Source organism: Cyclopterus lumpus, chromosome 9, assembly GCF_009769545.1.
Source record: "Cyclopterus lumpus isolate fCycLum1 chromosome 9, fCycLum1.pri, whole genome shotgun sequence".
Classification (NCBI taxonomy): domain Eukaryota; kingdom Metazoa; phylum Chordata; class Actinopteri; order Perciformes; family Cyclopteridae; genus Cyclopterus; species Cyclopterus lumpus.
The window spans coordinates 9,984,977-10,004,133 of NC_046974.1; the positions used below are offsets into that span (position 1 = coordinate 9,984,977).

Sequence of the window (19,157 nt, forward strand, 5' to 3'; positions counted from 1 at the left end):
TTACAAATGTTCTTCTTACATTTTGCTGTTTCATGTTTCCTCAGGTGTGCCAACGAATGACTGTCCAGAGTCCAAGACTTGTAGCTCAGCCAAAGTATCAGGGCTCCAGCGCAGCCAGGAGCAGAGCAACAGTGAGGTGCCCTTCACGCCTCCTGTGCCCAGCCCCACCCCAGCTTCGGCGCCTACGGGCTCCCCTGCCCCTGCTGCAGCGGCGGCCCCCCCAGAACCCCCTAGGTCGTGCCTCCCCACCCCGCCTCCTGTCAGTGTCAAGAAGGAGCCCCACCCTCTGGCCCCTATCCCTACCCCTCCCCTGTTGAGGGCGCCACCCCACCCCCACCCCCACCCCCACCCTCACCCTCACACCCACCCTCACACCCACCCTCACCACCCTCACCCTCCTCACCCACACTTGCACCAGGAGGCCTGTGTTCATCTGCCCTCACAGCACCACGCACGGCCAATAATCAGCCACCAGGTGCATCACCCGCTGCAGTACAACAGCCTCCACGACATCAGGTACGTTGTTACATGGATACGTGTTACAGGTGCAGAGACGTATAAGATAAGAGGCATTTGTGCTTGATTGGAAATGTAAAATGTAAACCAGCCAACAAAAGAAATCTGCAGCATTTCGACCTCAGTTGGTCAGCTGAAATATGTCTTTGTAAAATCACTAGAAATCTCAGTAGGGCCCAATCCCGATCTCCACACTTAAAGACTCATAGACTTTGATGCACATTCCTGCAAAGTCCGTCAGGGTTTAGGGCTGTCCCACGGTCAAATCGTGTAATCGAGTGTTTGAGGACTCTCTTGCACACATTTTGAGCCCTTTATGAACCCTTTCCGTAAGGCTGCATTTCTGCTGACTTTGCTTGAGAGAATAACCCAAAATTCATAGCAATGTGACATTGAACACAGGGTTACCAGTGGAAGCCGGAGACGTAAGAAAAAAAAAAGAAAACAGAGAGGACGGCCTGGCATATTACATTTACACAAAAACATTAGGGTGGTGCATAAAAACACATGAAAGCAGAGAAATGCAAGCAGAGACTATATTACACAGTTACTTTATTCATTAACCATTTATTTTCATTTTGTTATTAAAGCTGTTTTGACAAAAACAAGTAAATAGATTATTTGACAAACAACTCTTATCTTGTGAGTCAAAAGCCTGGAAGACATTCAAATCAGGGAGTACAAAATATAAAATAAATACCTACAATTGTAAATAACAAGATATGACATTGTCATGGTAACGTAATATGTCGCTGCAAAGTGCTGTCCCATTTGTATTTACACCATTTGGTGACATCAGATAAGTCCCTGAGGGTTCAGGGTTTAAGGCTTTAGGGGGGATTGGGCCAATGACATTCTGTATCCAGGAAGCTGTGTTCACTTTCACTGTTTCACCTTATTTATCTCATCAGGGTGTTGGATCAAAGGCACTGCCACTCTCCTTTATTTTGTTCCCGTCAGTCTAGTGGGGCAATAAATAAACTGCATCAATTTCCAAATTAGTATAATGTATTTTTTTTCCTTTGTCTCCCATTCCATCTTTAGCCACAGAAGCAGTCCATTGGGTCTTCCCAAACAGCACTTGCCCCCATCCCCTCACCACCACGTCAGCGGGCTCCCATCTTCTGCCCCCGCCTTGCCTCTGTCCATAGCTAACCTCTCTACCTCGCACTATTCTTCCCTACGGAGCCCGGCCCATCGCCATCCGGCCATGTTTGCAACCCCAGCCACACTGCCGCCACCACCTACCTTACCGACCAACAGTTTAGTGGTTCCTGGGCACCCCGCCGGCACCCCTTATCCAGGTAAAGCCACGCATCTCACATGGTTGGTAGAAGTCTGTAGCCTCACTGCAGACACAAAGGATACATGTTGGCATCAGAGGGCATTCAGTGTACTTTTTAGTAAAACAAATAACAAAGAGCTACAAACATTGGTGGTATTTATTGTACCAATGTCTGGCATTTCTTATCAGAGTTGTCCCTATTAAAGAAATGTCAGATTTTCTTTAAAGATCTAAAGCTTTTTCATAACAAATTTTGAAGCATCTTTGAATATTGGTGTGTAATAGTTTGCATACACACTCTGAACACAGCGACGTGGCCATTTTATATTCCAGGGTGTGTTTTAGTTCAGTTGTACTAGACTTGACTGCACAGCTCGACTGTACTTATATTAGAATTACAGTTCTAGGAAAATTAAGTCTTAACTTAATAGAATGCTACAGTACCAATGTATATTAACTTGAGAACTAGTCTTCAACCCGTATTAATGAGTTAATTACAAAATGTAACAAGTCAAGTGTTCATATATGATTGGCTGATCTGGTAAGTGCCCGTTTATTACATATCTTTACTTATTTATCCTTTGATTCTGTAAAACAGTTTATCCAAACATATGTTCTATATTTCCAATGATAAATGGCAGAGAACATCGTACTTCAGTTTCTTTAGAGTAGCTTTATATTTTTAGAAGTGAGTTAGAGGGATGAGGTCATCGTTCAAAGTTGGATGCTACACTGGAAAATGTCAGCTAGCAACATGGCAGTCATCATCAGAATACGGAAAGCAGTACATTAACTGTCAGTGTGGAACATTTTTGCAACTCCAACAACCAGAATTATGTTTTCTCTTGCCTACAGCATGTGATCCGTAACACATTTGATAATACAGGCAACTTCCCCAAAACAATCTTTTTCAAACTGCAATAGAAGGAAACAAATGTATCCAGCGATGATGGGTATCTCCAAAATATAAAATAAATACACCAGCTGTGCATTAAGTGGGCAAAGGTGTGTGTGTGTGTTTTCTGCTGGGATGACTCTTGGTTCTCTCTTGTCTTTAGATACCAGCCTGTTGATATCATTCAACCAACCAATCATGTATTGCCAGCCTCATTCGGGGATTCTGATTGGCACATTGTCACAGGCAACTCTCTTACCACCACCAATGAGTCCCCACGTAGAAAACCCTCACAGCATGAGCTGGAGAAACAGAGAATGCCAGGTGACTATTTTATTTTCTCTTCTACTCTTGTTGTGAAGACTGACTGGGCGCCCGTGCCTTTTTTTTCTTCTTGTGTCCCCCCCCCCCCCTTCCCTTCCCTCCCCCACCCCCACCCTTAATATTTTATTTTTGGGGGTTTTCCTCGCTCTCCTTTCTTACAGAGCATGGTCTCCTGAGGCAGGAGCTGAACAACCGCTTCCTGGTTCAGAGTTCGGAGCGGGGCCGGGGGCCGTCCGCCTCACCACTGGCCCCCGTTTCGCTCCTGAGGGCAGAGTTTCACCAACATCAGCACATGCACCAGCACCAACACACCCACCAGCACACCTTTACGCCCTTCCCCGCCAGTCTGCCCCCGGCCGCCATCCTCACCCCGCCCACCGCACCCCCCATGGTGCGTAACCAAGCCAGAAATGTGAGGATAAGTAAAACAGAAAAAGAAAAAGAAAAGCTCCCGTTACTGCCAACCCCACCTGTCACCCCTCCCAATCTCCTTTTAAATCAATTCCTCCTTTTTTTTCACCAAATATGTCCCGTAGCTGTAGAAACCCCTCCCGTAAAATTAAAATTGATACTGATTCAGTTTGAATGTTGCTTTTTTGATTTCTGCCTCCTGCTAACGACTCAGGGCCGATAAGAAGCTGGGAGCATCACATCTTTTCTACTTCAAACAGGACAAATGTTGGGCAGATGTAGCCCACTGGCTTCCACTTTCCTTAACATACACACTAGCACATCTTTTAGCTTGTCTACCTGCGGGTTAGTTGCTGCTCAGGTTGGTCAAACCAACCAAACACATAAGTAATGCTTTGCAACTAATTCATCCATAATGGAATTAGAAACATTCATAGAGTACATCACTTTTCATAGCGGCTATGTTCTGACTCATGGCCTGTCTGCCAAACCACTGTTACAAAATTGTATTTAAATGAGTCACCTCATTTAAACGTTTACATAGATTTTGCAGTTCAGTGTTTGCCAAGGATCAAAAAAGGGGTAATGCCTGAAGGCAGGCTTTTCAAATGTTTGCATATGGATGTGTTTTAAATTGTTTTGAATGTTTTTATTTGCCTACTACCACAAGGAGCAACAAAGGCGCAGTCAAACAGATCTGTGTGTTTGTGTGAATGCATTCCTGCAGACTTGTATATTTGTGTGAAAGCTCCTTGCCACGTATTGTGTGTGTGTCTACGCAACTTCGACAAATTCAAAGGCTTTGCAGTTGATCAAATGACCTCATTGTGGATGAAAGGGGGATGACATCATTGCAAAACTATTTTGATAATGTTTGTAATTGCTTCCATGCTTTGACTGCCATCAAGTCTGGGAGGAAGTGTGGGGGGGGGGGGTCAAATAATGGCAGCTTTCAGATTAGGACAGGGGGGAAAAGGTTATGACTATTCATCCATCATTTTAAATGCACAGCAGTCTCTGACAGTCGATTCAGACGGACCTCCATTTGTAGCTTTTTGGCATTAGTCTAATAGATCTAATCCATCATGTCATGACCCTGATTGAGAGCCTGTGGTCCCATTAAGGCCCCACTGCAAGATTACCCCCATCCTGTTCATTAGAAATCAAAGCTCTGGTATTTATGGCACAGTCTCAGATAAATATAGAGACCGTTTAGACCGTTATTCAGCCAACACACATGCGTGTTATCTGGTCTGCTGTTCATTCCTTACTTAATAGGAATGAAATACATTACACAGTCCTCTATTTCAAGATGAAAAAAAACTTTCCCTCATCTCACTAATGCTGGTATTATGTAGCACATGATTTATATAGCTCCCCTCCCCCAACTCTCGTTGTGTTGGTACAATGGCATTTGAGACTGCCATTAATGTCTTCTGCTGTTTTTTTTCCTTTTAATTGAAACTGTGTTGTTACTTAACTCATGCCTTTTCCCCTCCATTCCTCTCCTCAGTAATAATGCTGTTTTTCTTCTCTCTGCTGTTTGAGTAGATTGGCAGTTGTAATGATGGTGTTGTGTTTTGTTTTTTTACTGTGTTGCTATGAAAAGGCAAACCAAGTGTGGCCCAGTTGTGCATCTCTCTCTCTCTTTATTTTCTCCTGCTCTCTAGACACTCCATGTCATTTCAGCTATGTAACAGTGCTTGGCTAATGGCTGTAATTAATGAAATTATGAAGCCTCTATTTTTGTTTATTGTTTAACACCCTGAAGCAGCTGGCTTGCCAAATGGCAGCACTGAGTGTCTTTCCTACCCTGTCTCCTGCCATGTCTTTGGACAAGCAATATCCTTAATTGTTATAAGATGAAATATTAAACTTTAATTAACCAAAGCTCTTTACTATAAAACTGTGACAGGCAACATAAATTACAAGGGCAAGTTGTTTTTTTTAACATTTTCTTTACTAGATCGTAAAACAGCCAAAATCCCTCTGACAGTGTCCGACATTAAACAGGCCGCGCTTTCTGAAATGCAGAGGAGCTGTTTAATGAGCTCGGAAGCTGGCTCGGCGTTTCCTCTCAGTAGGCTGTCTGTCTTTGATTTGGGCCCATTATCGCCCACAAACAGGGCCGCCAACACCATTGCCGCCACTGCAGCCATTTTGTGTGCAGATGTGAATGGCCCTGCTTCACCAGCGGGCCCCTTTCTCCACTAGCCGCTCAGCCAACCCTACACCCGCTCCCCTCTCAACCACCCGTGTCGCTGCACACGCACACACAGAAACACTGATTCATACCCACTCATTTTCCTGTTTTATGTATACCCCAAACATATGCCTGCCAAGAGAGCTTTATGAAAACACTCGCAAAAAGTACCTGCAAATGGTTTGTGTATTTGCGGAATAGGAATAAGTTACTCTCAGTTGTAATTATCCTGTTTCAAAATAGAGAGCCAGTATTGGCTTGCGAACAGACATATAAAGTCCCCATTCATACATTGGGCAATATTCTCCGTTCTCTCCCTCCTTCCTTCCCTCCATTGCTTCTCAGCTTACCGACTAGATTCCCATGATCAGAATCTTTTTTTCATACAACAACCTAGTTTTTATACGGCAAATTCCAATTGAGATTATTCTGTTGGGCATAAGCTCTGCCACTGAAAAGGTTTCCTCACATCAATTCAGCGTGTCAAGGCTGTATCAGTTTCATGCTGATCTGTCCTAAATGATCTCATAATGCAAATGTCATCAACTCGATTCAGTTTCAATCATAAAAGTCAAACTTACATATATTCTTTCCACGATTTGATGTAGAGAGAATTGGTCTGTTTTTTTGGGGGGGGGTGGTTATTAAAAAAGATTTTGAAGTCAGGTTTTCTAATACCCAAAACAAGATGTGTGTCTCGACAGGCTGCCTTCATCTTGGCAGTGTGCATATTGTAAGTAATGTAACTGCCTATCTGACCATGCCATTTAAGTGACCAGTGACCATGACCAGTGCAAGCCAGCTGCTTTACTCTAGGGCTTATTACCAGTTACGAATGTTGATCATGTGTTTTGTTTTTGGGATGTAAAAATAATGAGACGTTATTATTAAGAAGGCTTTTTTACATGATGGATTTTTATCAAATATATCATTGTGTGTCCTAATTATTTTCTCCTATTTATTTCAGTTTGACAAATACGCCCCCAAAATGGACAATCCCTTTATCAGACATTCAAACGTGAGTTTTGATATTGTCATTTGAAACTAAATGTGTTACTTGCATTTGGCAAATTCAATATTTGACATATTTGAATGGAGCCGTGAGAGCATTGATTGTGGCTGTGGTCTTTTGTGTGCACTTGTATGATTTTGTTTTGTTTCTTTGTGTATCTCCCATCCTCCTCTTTTCTCCCCAGTTCTTCCCCTCCTACCCCCCCACCATGCCAGGCATGCCCCCGCTGCTCCCACACTCAGGACCCTTCAGCTCGCTGCAAGGAGCCTTCCAGCCCAAGGTCAGCCCCACATCCCCACCCTCAGCCCACGATCGGCAAACACCGAGAATTTAAGGAAGCATGGACTCAAAAGAAATCACACCAGCTTGTGCACAATTGAAACACTAATTTAAAATGATAAGCATTCTGTTTTGACATGCCTTTACTGTTTTAGTCTTCATTAAAAAACATGCACATTTAGATACATATTCAAATTCCCTATTGTATGTAAAGAGTACTTTGCATGGGTCAAAAAGGTGACACTCATTCAACATCACTAAAGCAACTAATTTAGTAAACAGAAACATTGTGCGGTTCTTGGTTGGGATGATAACTGCATATGCAAATAGGTCATAAATTAGATATCCTGAAAGGGTAATTAATTGAAGAAATAACAAGTAAAGAAGTCTAGACTTGTCTGTCTTTGGTGAGAAAAGCAGAAGAACTTTGTACACTGAAGAGTTAAAACAGGATTTTACTAATCCTCCCCCCATCCTATTAAAATCCATCTCTAATACTCAGGCTTGACTGGACCTGATCCAGAGTCAGAACTGTGCGAGCCGTGGCAGGCCATGCTAAAGATGAGAAATAAATGATGTGTGTCTGTTTAGGAGAGCAAAGGAGAGAAGATGGGGTGGTGGGGATGCGAGGGATGGGGATAAGTGGGAGGGTGTGAGCCTGTCTGGCAGATGCCCAGCGGCTGTGACCCGGTGTAAACCACCAATCAAAGCTGGCCTAAATCCACTAGCCATATTCCCAGGGGGCTTTTTCATGGGGGGGGGGGGGGGCTTTTGTTGAAGGCCCCTCCAGATGGTTCAAGGAACAGTCCAAAGCCCCTGCTAAGTATTCTTGGAGAGGAGCTTGTGGGGGGTGGGGGGAGGGGGGTCTTGGGATGTGTGTTTGTTTGTGCGGTCTGGTGACCCCGGTCACTCTGCAGGATCTCCCTATCCCTGATGTAGGGATGGATTAATAAAGCTGATCTAGGCACTTAGAGAGGAGATCGGAGAGATCAGAGATGTGTTACTCTGGCATGGCTGAACGCCTGGAGCTTCATCATAGTTTTATCTAGTAGCGTCAGCCATACAGTAGCAGTCATTGAGGATTAGTGAGCTAAAGTGCTGCTGAAGGAGGATATAAAGTAAGAGTGATGCTATTATCACTAACTAGCAGATCCTCCAGGGGTTTTAAAACAGGGTGTCTCACGTTTCCATGCCCCGGACATCAACATTGAATTGTACTGTCTGGGTTGTAAGAGAGGACATTGAGATAGTGGAAACATATGATTGAAATAGTTGTATGTATTATGAAGCATATCAAATTAAAATGTAATAAATGTAATAATTTAGAGAATCATTTTATGAGGCTAAAGTGTTGTGTATGCCGTAGTATACAGTAAGTAAGACATTCAGTTTCTCTGATCTATAAATGTTTCAACTGTCTTCGATCTGGTTGATCACCATGTATCTCTTTCCTTTTGTCTCTCTCTCTCTGTCAGGCATCTAATTCCATTGATGTTGCGGGACGTCCTGGAGTACCTCACACACTCCTACTAGAAGGATCCCGGGTAAGCATCAGGCCGATAGCATCCCAAACCAGTCTGCTCTTCCATGTGTCTCAGAGAAATGCATTTATACACGGTGCTTGAAAGAGGGAATGGAAAGTCCCAGTGTGAATCCAGTGTCCGAGCACTGCGATTTGTCAGCCAGCAGAACTGCACATTTTAGCTACTTATCTTTGTTGTTGATGATATTGATTGTCCGTTTGTCCATACAGATAACAGATCCATTCAGGACATCTGTTAGGGTGAGTGGTTGCCCTGTCCATGTTTTGTAAAATGTTTCATCTCTCTGGCCAGGCCACAAAGTCTAAAACGGCAAATTCTTCATCAACTCCTGATCAAGACAAATCAGGGTATTGGCTGCATTTAAGGATAGCTTTGAGGTCTCTATTGAGCTAAAGTCAGGGTTAGATTTTCTTAATCCGTTGCCTGGTTGAAAATTCTGAGGAGTTCCCACTTTGTAGTTTGGCCAGAAAATCTCAATGCCAGAATCCATTTTTAGCTCCCTCTAGCAAAGCCAGCAGGCTAACCCTCAGTTTCTCTCAAAATTTTTAGAAACCTGGCAAGTGGTGCGCAGTGCATGTCCAGATCGCATGGCAGATCTACCACCACCAGCAGAAAATGAAGGTGCGTGAGATGGATAATGATGTTTTTCAGGAATCTTGCTGTCATGTAAAACCAGATACAGTATATTGGTAATGGAATAAGTAGGGCTGATCATGTCATAGTTGGATCTTTACCTGTAAAATAATCTATAATCGTGTTATTGGATTCAGAACAACCATCTGGGTGGAAAAGGCAGATGTAAAAAAAATTTTTTGAAAAAGGAACAGAATGCTGTAAAAGCTAATACCAATACAGAATCCAACATAAATGATATCTCTTCTTGTTATTTGTCCTTCAAGACATATTCTCAGATATTAAGTTAAAAGGAAACATTTTCAAAGCAGACGTAAAGGCTCTGTGCATGGCTCACTCCACCTTAAGAAAAATATCATGAACTGCCACATTTAAAGCACTCAGTGACAGAATTAGTAGTTAAAGTAATAGTTGTGTTGACAATTTGAACACAAAAAAATGCTTGTGTGGAAATACTCCTCTCACTGACAGAGGATGGTGTGGCCTTGCCATGGAGATCTTCTGCTAATGCCTCATGCCCAGTGGTGTCAGTCCTTCTCGGGCTTTGAACCCCCGTTACCAAGGATTTAGTGTCCCTAATCAGCTTACATATATTTGTTATAACACAGTTGGCCAGAATTGGAGACATGGAGCCATTGTTGATATATCTGTCTTCCTCTGATCTCTCACCCAGTGTAGCCGAGGATAAATCCCTCTCACTCTGTAGTTGGAAATGTATGGTACTGTAGTCTACCGACCTAATTTTCTTTTTTTCTGTCTCCCTGTCCTTCTCTCTGCCTCTTTCTATTATAGCAAATGCAGCTGGATCCTCACAAACTAGACATGAATGGGAAGCTGGACCTGTTCAGTCGACCCCAAGCTCCAGGAGTCTTCCCAGGGTTTCCGTACACTCATGACCTGGCACGACCCCTCTTCTCTTCCACAGGTCAGTAGGGTCTCCCAGTACCCAATGCAGGGTGATGAACTGCATCTTACAATACAAATTATTAGAAACATTGAAATCATCCCATGTTCACAGCCTTCCAACAACATTTATGTATTTATGTAAATGAGCATTTATAGCCGCATGTCGAAATTGTTCCTTCACCATTGTAATAAAAAAGGCATCGTTTAGTTTGTTCCTCTCATGTAATGTTCACTTAATTACAGGGCCTTTGTTGCCAATGTTTTGCCAGTAAAGAGAGTCAGATATGTCCATGAATATGGATGATTCTCAGTTAGGTAATTGACTGCGTTGGAGGGCAACAGAGAGGCGAACGGCCTTTGACTGGTAATTATGCAGTGGTGTATCAGAGGCACTGCGGTAATTGGTTCTTTCATTAACAATTCATGGAATATGGCTGATGGTAACCATGTTTTGTGAAAGAGGCCAGCTTGTTGCACAGTCAGAAACTGATCTCAATAAGCAACCATAGACTCACACACTGACACACAACAGCTGCAGTATAAGCAAAATGTCAATGGCTAATTTGATCAACGGCATTACTCAGCCACCTCCCAAATTCCTCTACATTACATGTATATTCAACACGTTTGTGATGCTGTTGCAGAAAAAATTATTTAATTATTAACTCACATTGGCTAAATAGGGGTCAGAATTGTGATTGTTTTTGAAGGATAATAGTGTTGGTTTGCCTCTGCATGGCTAATTTGAATGTATAATTGTCTGATTGGATAATAATAACACTGTTGTATCCTCTCTGCTCTGATAGGCTCTGGTCACCCCGCTCCCTCTCCGTATGGCCACGTCCCCCACCCTAGCGGCTTCCTGCCTCCTAGCCATTTGGCAGGTAAGTGTAAGTAACCCCATGTTCAAATCTTTTTATACACTTACATCCTCTTTCTCTCTGTCTCTCCCTCACTCACTCTATCTCTCTTTTTACACATTACAAGCCAACAGGGTGTCATTTGAATCTTAGATATTTCTTGTTTTGATCTCGGGTTCATTTTAGGGTTAATATGGTGTCCAGTCGGCCACTGAAGTCAGTTGCGGCAGTTCTTGAGCCAACTCGAGGTTCATGGTAATGGGGAGTGAAGCCATCATATAATAAGACCGTATGATTCATGAGTCTTAAATATGCTGTCATGGGTCATTAAAAAGACTTGGCTAGCCTAGTATTCAGTCTCACTGGTACAAACTATACACCATTTTCTTTTTTTTACTTGATAAGTAATAGAAGGTAGTTAATGATGTTGGATTTATTTGTGCCTTCATTATTTTTTTTTGCATTAATTTATTTTCCACCATTCTATCTGAGACACTGTTTTGGTTCAGAGTGGCAAGTGGATTTCATGGAATAAGCCCTCGAGTCGATCCGTTTTGTGCTTATGAATACATGGTGCACTGAGGAGGAAAATTTAGCGAACAACAATTTTCCTGACCAGGGAATTCATGTGTGAGGCCAAGGAGGTTTCTTCATTGTTGTCTTTTCTAATATATTAACAAGCCCCAGAGCTGAAAATCCTTAAACCCTAATCTGTTGATAAGTCCTGCATTTCCTGATGGATTTTTGGTGAATTAAAATGGGACTGCACATTATCAGTTGATGAATGTGGTTCCCTTCTCAGGGTAAATGTTTGTCTTATTCCTATAAATTTGGAGGCTCTAGTCTGTGTCAGTGGAGCCCATCAGTCACCGATTCTCCATTTAAATCATTGTGCTCTGTCTAGCCTAATTTTTACAGCTTCTAATTCCCCTGTCCTAGCACTATTGTCTATTTTCAGCTCAGCTCCAACAATTAATTTCCCCATCCAGCATGTTCCTCCAATAGCCCCAGCAAGGTCAGGGACACCCCACTCCAGTTAGTGGCAGTGAATCCAGCATCCAGGCGACCTGGCTACTGCAGGATTACCAGGCAGAGAGCTAGGGTGGCAGCGCAAAAAAAACAGAGCTCGCTTGTAAGAGAAAAGCCGAGTGGAACGGGTTGGTGTTGGGGTGAGCACCGCCAGCCAACCCCCCCTTTTGCTAATCCCTGTTTGGCATTTTACAGATCCTTTCAGTCGCTCCAGTTCCTATGGCGGCCTCGGCAACCTTTCAAGCAGTGCCTTCGGAGGATTAGGCAACCCTTCGCTTGGTAAGCGCTGGCCCCCTCTCCTCCTCCACCGCTCCCCCTTTCAATCTGGCCATCGCGGCCAGTAACCGAACAGAGCAGGACAGCGTTAGACCACAGGGAGAGCCAGGAGGGGAGGAAAGAAAATCAAGACACTTAGCTCTAGTTTCTGTGTCAAAACAGCTCTAGCCCAGGGAGGCCCAACAAGGCAACACAACACACCACAGCAAACCTCCTCCCTGCCTCCACTTCATCCACCAGCCATGTCCCCAACAGTCTGGCTTTAATCTGGCTGTGCTGCTGCCAACTGACACTCTCAGGTCCGCTGTTTGGTGGCAATTCATCTATTAATTATTTGACAAGCCCCTTCTGCACCACCATGGAGGGCTTTCTCTTTCCCCCCTGCATCATTCTCTCTATGCCTTTCTCTCTTTCTCTTTCTCTTTCTCTCTGCTATTTTTGTGTGCCAAATCGGTCATCCTGTTGTGAAAATGGATGTGATTGGAATAGACATGCTGTGGAATGCTAAGGTCTCCCTTGGCTTTTCACAGCCCTCAACTCCAGAGGGCAAGTGAGTCTCCCCTGTTCATCCAGTGCAAAAAAGGAGGGGTGAGAAGCTCTTTAGCCCAAAAGCAAATGATTAGTTGTTTTTTTCTTTGGTGGGGGGAGCCATTAACCTCTACCTCTTTCAAACAGCTTCATTGAGAGAACCTCCAGAGACAAAGACAAAGGCATCTTTTGTTGTCGAGTCTTTCTCATCTTACGTGTCCTCAAGAAGGTTTTGTGCCCAATTAACTTACAGTGGGTCCCACGTCTGTCTCCCCCTTCTCTCCAGGGTCCAACAGCATGTTTGGCACCAAGGAGGGGCCAGGAGGACTGCCCACGTTTGGCAGCCCCCACCACGACACCTGGAACAGACTTCGACGCACCCCGCCATCTTTCCCTACCCCGCCACAGTGGCCCAAAACCGCAGACACTGAGCGAAGCAGCTCAGCCAACATTCATGAGAGAGAACGAGAACGAGAGCGAGAAAGAGAAAGAGAAAGGGAAAGGGAAAGAGAAAGAGAAAAAGAGAAAAGAGACTCGTCCACCGGGAAGGAGGAGAAAGATAAAGACAGGTGAGTTTGAGGCAGATGCAACTTTTGCTTTTTTATGTACTTTTTAGGTATTAATGGGAGGATATTAGATATAACATGACAATTCAACATGTAACCTTGGACCTCACTTCACTGTATTGCTTCAAGTCGTTCATCCAGAAAGGGAACACATATTATCATCTTGACATCTAACAAAACTATCCTCATAAGCACTCAAATAAAGATGATGTGGCTTAAAAAAGTATCACTTTTCCAGCTCATATTAGCATATATATGAGATGATTAAATTATGTTTGGACAAAAAAAAAAACACTCATATCACCCAAATCAGCTCTGGAGATAGAAAGGTGTGACAGTTCTCCAGGTATTAGGTGTACTGTATCTGTGGAAACTGAAATAAATGTAATTTGTGGATCCAACAAGGAAATAGACACAACTGAAACAGACAACAAGCAGCTCTGAGAAAAGTTATGTCAAAAAACAATTGGAAGAATCTCTGTGAATGATACTCTAGCTAAAGGTAGGATTTACTCAAATGTAAAGGCAGTAGACATTATCAGAGGAGCACGGTAACCGGTATTGTTTGAAAACAAATCAACATAAATCATCTCTAAATACATGATTGTTTTAACTGGCACTGACTAACCTGTTTTATCATGTCATTGCAGGGATTCTGTGGATCGCAATCGTCACTCCAACCGTTCATCTCCGGCCTCCGCGCCAGTCAGCTACCAGATCAGCAGCCTGATACGCTCAAACAGCCAGAACTCTTGTGACTCGGGGCGACATCACAGTGGCAGTGTAGATCGAGTCCGTGAGGCGGAGAAGGAGCTACTGGAGCGCCACAGGGAGTCTTCCACGCTGGGTGATGTGAAGGTGAAGGAGAGCCGGTCGCCTGGCAAGGAGATTCTAGAGAGGAGATCCTCAGAAGACTCCATCAAACCCGCTCAACGTTCTCCTTCCCCATACTCCAAGGCAGTGATCAATGAGCAGGGCATGAAAATGGCTGGTGGGCCCCCGCCTACACTCAAGGACAGCGAGAGGAAAGAGCCCCCACCTGCTGAGCTCCTCCACAAGGTGAAAAATGACATGAAGATTAAGGAGGAAAGGAAGGAGGAGCAGGAGGTCATGCTGGTAAGTTCGGAGCCTGCCCCCAGCCACCAGTCCAAGCTCTCCCTGCTCAAATCAGCCAGCCTGTAAACCCGCACCACCACCACCCACCTTTGTCCCACCAGCACCCTCTTTCCTCACCACGTGGCAGTGACATTCCAGCACCTGTTATGCATGGTGTCCCCATGGGACACTCTCTGCCCCTTTCAATGAGTGCCATGCCCCAGATGGGAAGCCTCAATGTGCTAGACCGGGCGCGCATGGCTCCCTTCATGGGCGTGAGCCCTCTGGCAGGAAGAGAGCGCCTGCCCCACCAGGCCTTCCCTTGGGACCCCCTTAGAGAGGCCTACCGCAGCCTGGACCTGCAGCGGCGCATGGACTTCCAGCTCAGGGCCGAGCAAGGACATCGCTTCCCCAGTGTGTATGATCAGGAACGAGCCTACCGCGAAAGGGAGGCTCACGACTACTCTCACCACGAGCACCTGTTAGAGGTGCGCAGGGAACACGAGAGGATGAGACAGCAGGCGGAGGAGCGAGAGCGCCTCCACCTTAGAGAGGAGCTGGACAGAGCACGCCTCCATCAGTTGCACCAGTCCCCCATGGAGGGCCATCTACCCCACATGCCCCCCTTTATGCCCCACCTAGGCGGCATGCACTACCCTAGACTCAGCCCCTCCACAGGACACAACGGCCCTCTGAACAGAACACCACCGACTGCTGCACTCAGTGCTCCCCCGCCCCTTGTACCAGCCGGCAGTGCCAGGCTAGCCTCACCCAGGAGGACTACCCCCCTCACCACCCAAGACCCACGGGACTACTCCCCATCTCGCAACCCCAAAGAGGTAGAGGCTCGGTAGCTTCTTAGAAGAGTGCACAAAGTCTTTCTAGACGCACTCCACAGAAGCCCCACTCTCCTAATCCGAAATCTTCTTGTGAACAAAATGCACTGCTCTGAACCAGATAGGAGCACAACTTCCTTAGGGAAAGGGTATGATTGTACAAAGTAAAGGTGTGTAAGGCTGATTAAGCACATGCCATGACTTTATTTTTAGTGGACTGGAGGTTGAAAAATGTCGGTCGAGAGAACATAAATGTGTATGTTTATATCCGACTTAAATATTTGATAATTATTAATATATTAATCAAATACCTTTTTTTCAGCTCTGTTCGAAAAGAAAGGTCCTGAAATGAGTTTGTACATTTCCTATACTTGTTCCATGTATAGATATCATTTCTATGAATTTTATGTATTTTGTGCATTAGTCATGCCTTTTACAATATTTATCCCAGTTGATTGTGAGACATATCCATTATGACCCACTGTAAAGACTGGATTTGGTTTCAACCTTCAGTAATTTAACCTCATGGTACCAGGATATCCTCAATGATGACAATGTACAATGTTACATTACCGATTTGATTTGTTCATTTGTTTTGCCTTTGAGATATGCAGATAAAATATATATTATGAGGTCTTTATTCAGTCTCTGTAAAGAAAACTCATGTAAATAACTTGTTGATATTCCTTTGCTGCAAAATTACAGTGTACATTTATTAGTCTTTTTAACCATTTCTAGAAAAATGAAATGAAATGAAACTTGGGGAATCACTTCTCTGTTGAATATCATGGCAACAGACATGCCTGGCCAATGGATGAGAAGTATAACGAGAGGGTGTTGTAGGGGGGCCGAGAAGGATCATCTGCAATCTATGCAAAGCAGCACACAGCACCCTAATGAAGAAATCACCCGGAGGGAGCAGACAATACTGGTGATACTGAAAGATACTTGGATTAACACTTGTTTATAAATAATGATGGAATTATTGAAAGACTTCCAAGTCAAAAACTGGACCAGCCCCAGACAGACAAGAAGGACACTTTTTAGTGGGTGGCAAAAGGACTTTCTCTGTCAACCTTGTGGTGTTGTGCAGTTGTTTTTCTTAGACTCTTGTATACAAAACAAGTAGAGTTTTAGGCGTGCAAAAAAATGAAAATGAACATTCTTGGTTTAAAATGTACGGAATAAAGTTTGGACCTAATGTCATACGTGTGTTGCTTGTCTTTTCATCATGGAACTCATCGTCAGTGCCAACTGCAAGTACTGAATGTGTCTGTAAACCAAACTTACTGAGTGCAATGTTGATGTTAGGTTGATAGTTTTGCCAATAATGCTTGTGCCTCAGTTTCCCGCATTTAGAGTATTTGCTCATCTGATATCAAGCCATCAATTTGTCATCGTAAAGGCAACAGACTTGGCGGACAGAGTAGCCTATGCCATGAAATCATTTGACCATAATCTGTCATACATAGGCTGCAGAGCTCTTCAGAGGGGATCGATGAGATTGGGCCGAGGCCATACAGGGAGGGACTAATAGGACATTGATTTTGTATAAAAGCAGGTTTTGAGTGTTTGTGTTGCAGGTAACCGGTATTGACTGGCAGCCGAGGCGCATATTGACGCGCGGTCTGGACTCATTAAGAGGAGCAATGCCTGGGAGGCAGGCTAGCGGATGGTGGAGGAGAGGCTCCTCTCTCTCCTCATACACCCCCCTCTCGTCATACACACTACTCATCTGCTTTTCTAATAAGGCCGGAAGGCGCTCTGGAGTGGGCCGCGCAGGGAGCCGTGAGGCGCCCCGTCCTGTTATTGACAAGAACCCGGCTGTGCTTGCCGCCTGCCCAGAGACGGCCAATTCATCGTGATAATGCCTCGACTACTCATCTCGCCGCTGTGTGCTGTAAGACACACCAACCCTGTCCCCTGGTATCAGCCCATAATGACAGCGTGGATCAAACCGTGGCCAGGTCATTAGGGGATGTTATTGAAAATCAATGGCACTCCTGTGTCTCACACACTCCGGCAGATTTTTTTTTAAAGGGCTCCTTGAAAAGACTGTTTGCCAGGATGAGGCTTGGTATTGGGAAGACTTAAATCACTATCACTTTCAATTTAGGCTCCTGGTAATTGGGCCACATATTCCTCTGACGGGTAGCATCTGTCAGTGGCCAGCTTCACTTTAGCACTATGTGCTTTTAGTCCTAATCATCTAGTCAACAACAGGTACTTAACCCCTGTACTTGTTACAGCATAGTGATTTTTCCTGTAACTATTATTTACCAAGCAAGCTTTGGACGAAGAAAAACACACACCTTACATTTCCCCCCGACTCAATCACTCTGTCCTGTGCTCTATCCATTTTACGGCTGAGTGTGGAACGGCCCTCCGGAGATGAAAAGCTCCATCAATTTCACTCATCGTCTGGTGAGGTCAATTTATTTCAACACACAGTCCATCATCAGATGGGAATCAATTGACACATTGCCTAGCATATCCAACCCAAGGTAGGTTATTACAGCTTCTGCAATTGTCAGCTCTTTTACAAAGCTATTCTTCTCATGTCCAGGTTTTTTCTTGCAGATTGTTTATGATTTTCTATTTTTACTTATTTGGAACACATTTATTTATAATTTGGAACACGTTTCCTGTTTGATGGAACATTGTTACTATGGCAGGGCTTCGTGTAACAGCATGTCAAAAAAGCGAGTTTTTTTAAAACACATTTTTTCCACTATAATCCCAATTAATAGGATACGGTGGTATCTTAGGTAAGACATTGTTTTATTGTTCCACTAATCCTCTTCATTTATCTGTGAAAAACCTCAATGCTGAGGGTTTAGGATTGAATTTTCATGGTCTCAAATACCTCCAAAAAGTGCTTGGCACAGAGCTCACCCCAGATTCAGCGAACAGTGGAACAGGCCTAAGGGGCTTTTATAGAGCACAATGGCACCTAATAACACAGTGCCAAGCTAATAAGATGGGCAACAAATGAATGGTTCAGCCCAAGCTCCTTTTCTCTCTTGCTCACTCTTCCCCCACTGATAAAACATCTATGAAAGCGTTTTTGAGCCGCTATGTAGTGGCTCCCTAGACTTTTCCCCCAGCGAGAGCTAATGCATTAGTTCCCATTTGAAGGCTGTTTTGAAATGGAGATTGGTAATGAGACGGGAGGCCCCTGCCACGATTGCATTTGGATTGCTCGGGCCTCCGCTGGGCCTGGTGATTTGGGAGACGGTGGCTCTGCTCAGAGTTCAAGCCCATCTCTCTGCAGGGGTTATAAAACCCTGACGAGAGCCATTCTAAACCACTAAACTAAATCTGAACTGTGAACTGGGGGAGAGAGCACTGAGTCAAGGGGTTTGGCTGTGGATCCCTGCCGCAGTGCTCTTTGTAGACTGCATGTTGTTTTGACCACCTAAAAAGGCTAGTAGCATACATCCTTCCATGTTGCCATCTTTTTTTAGCCCTCAATGTCAACAGAGCGGCAGCTGACAGAAACCAGGCCAGTCAGCGGTTAAGGAGCTGACTTGGAAACAGCCAAATGGTGTGAATTCCAGAGCCTGGTGACAAAGTGCTGTCTAATGTCTTTGCACCTCTGGTCCTATGACAAATATTCCGGCTGTCTCACGACACTAACACCAGTATGGCTGTACAAGGAGAGCAGCCAATGCAGTCTTGGAGGAAGCATATACTGTAAATTACACACACAGGAACCTCAGAGAGTACGTGAAGCAGGGAGGAGTGGAAGAGAATTAAGGGAGATGGAAAAGAATGAGTTCCAGAATAGTCACCACCAGCCAAAATAAGTTTTCCACTTTGATTCAAATTTGAGGATTTTTCCAGCCCTTAGTGGAACCTCACAATCTCCCACACCGTCCATATTATGTACACAAACCATAAAAAATGAATAACATTTATGCAGCTGGGTGCATATGGCAGAGATAGTCCTCTCATTC

The 19,157-nt window shown here is 44.3% G+C and overlaps 1 protein-coding gene across 1 annotated transcript in view; it reads left to right on the forward strand.

The window, feature by feature from the left end:
• fbrsl1 (fibrosin-like 1) overlaps positions 1-16,404 on the forward strand; it is a 253,704-nt gene extending 237,300 nt beyond the window's left edge. Inside the window, 14 exon segments of the mRNA XM_034541227.1 lie at positions 45-516; positions 1,561-1,820; positions 3,182-3,432; positions 6,602-6,652; positions 6,831-6,926; positions 8,401-8,469; positions 8,679-8,708; positions 9,019-9,090; positions 9,895-10,027; positions 10,815-10,898; positions 12,093-12,176; positions 12,988-13,270; positions 13,918-14,396; positions 14,399-16,404. Coding sequence (XP_034397118.1) covers positions 45-516; positions 1,561-1,820; positions 3,182-3,432; positions 6,602-6,652; positions 6,831-6,926; positions 8,401-8,469; positions 8,679-8,708; positions 9,019-9,090; positions 9,895-10,027; positions 10,815-10,898; positions 12,093-12,176; positions 12,988-13,270; positions 13,918-14,396; positions 14,399-15,216 — 3,182 coding nt within the window. The 3' untranslated portion in view covers positions 15,217-16,404.
• Positions 16,405-19,157: the final 2,753 nt, after the last annotated feature.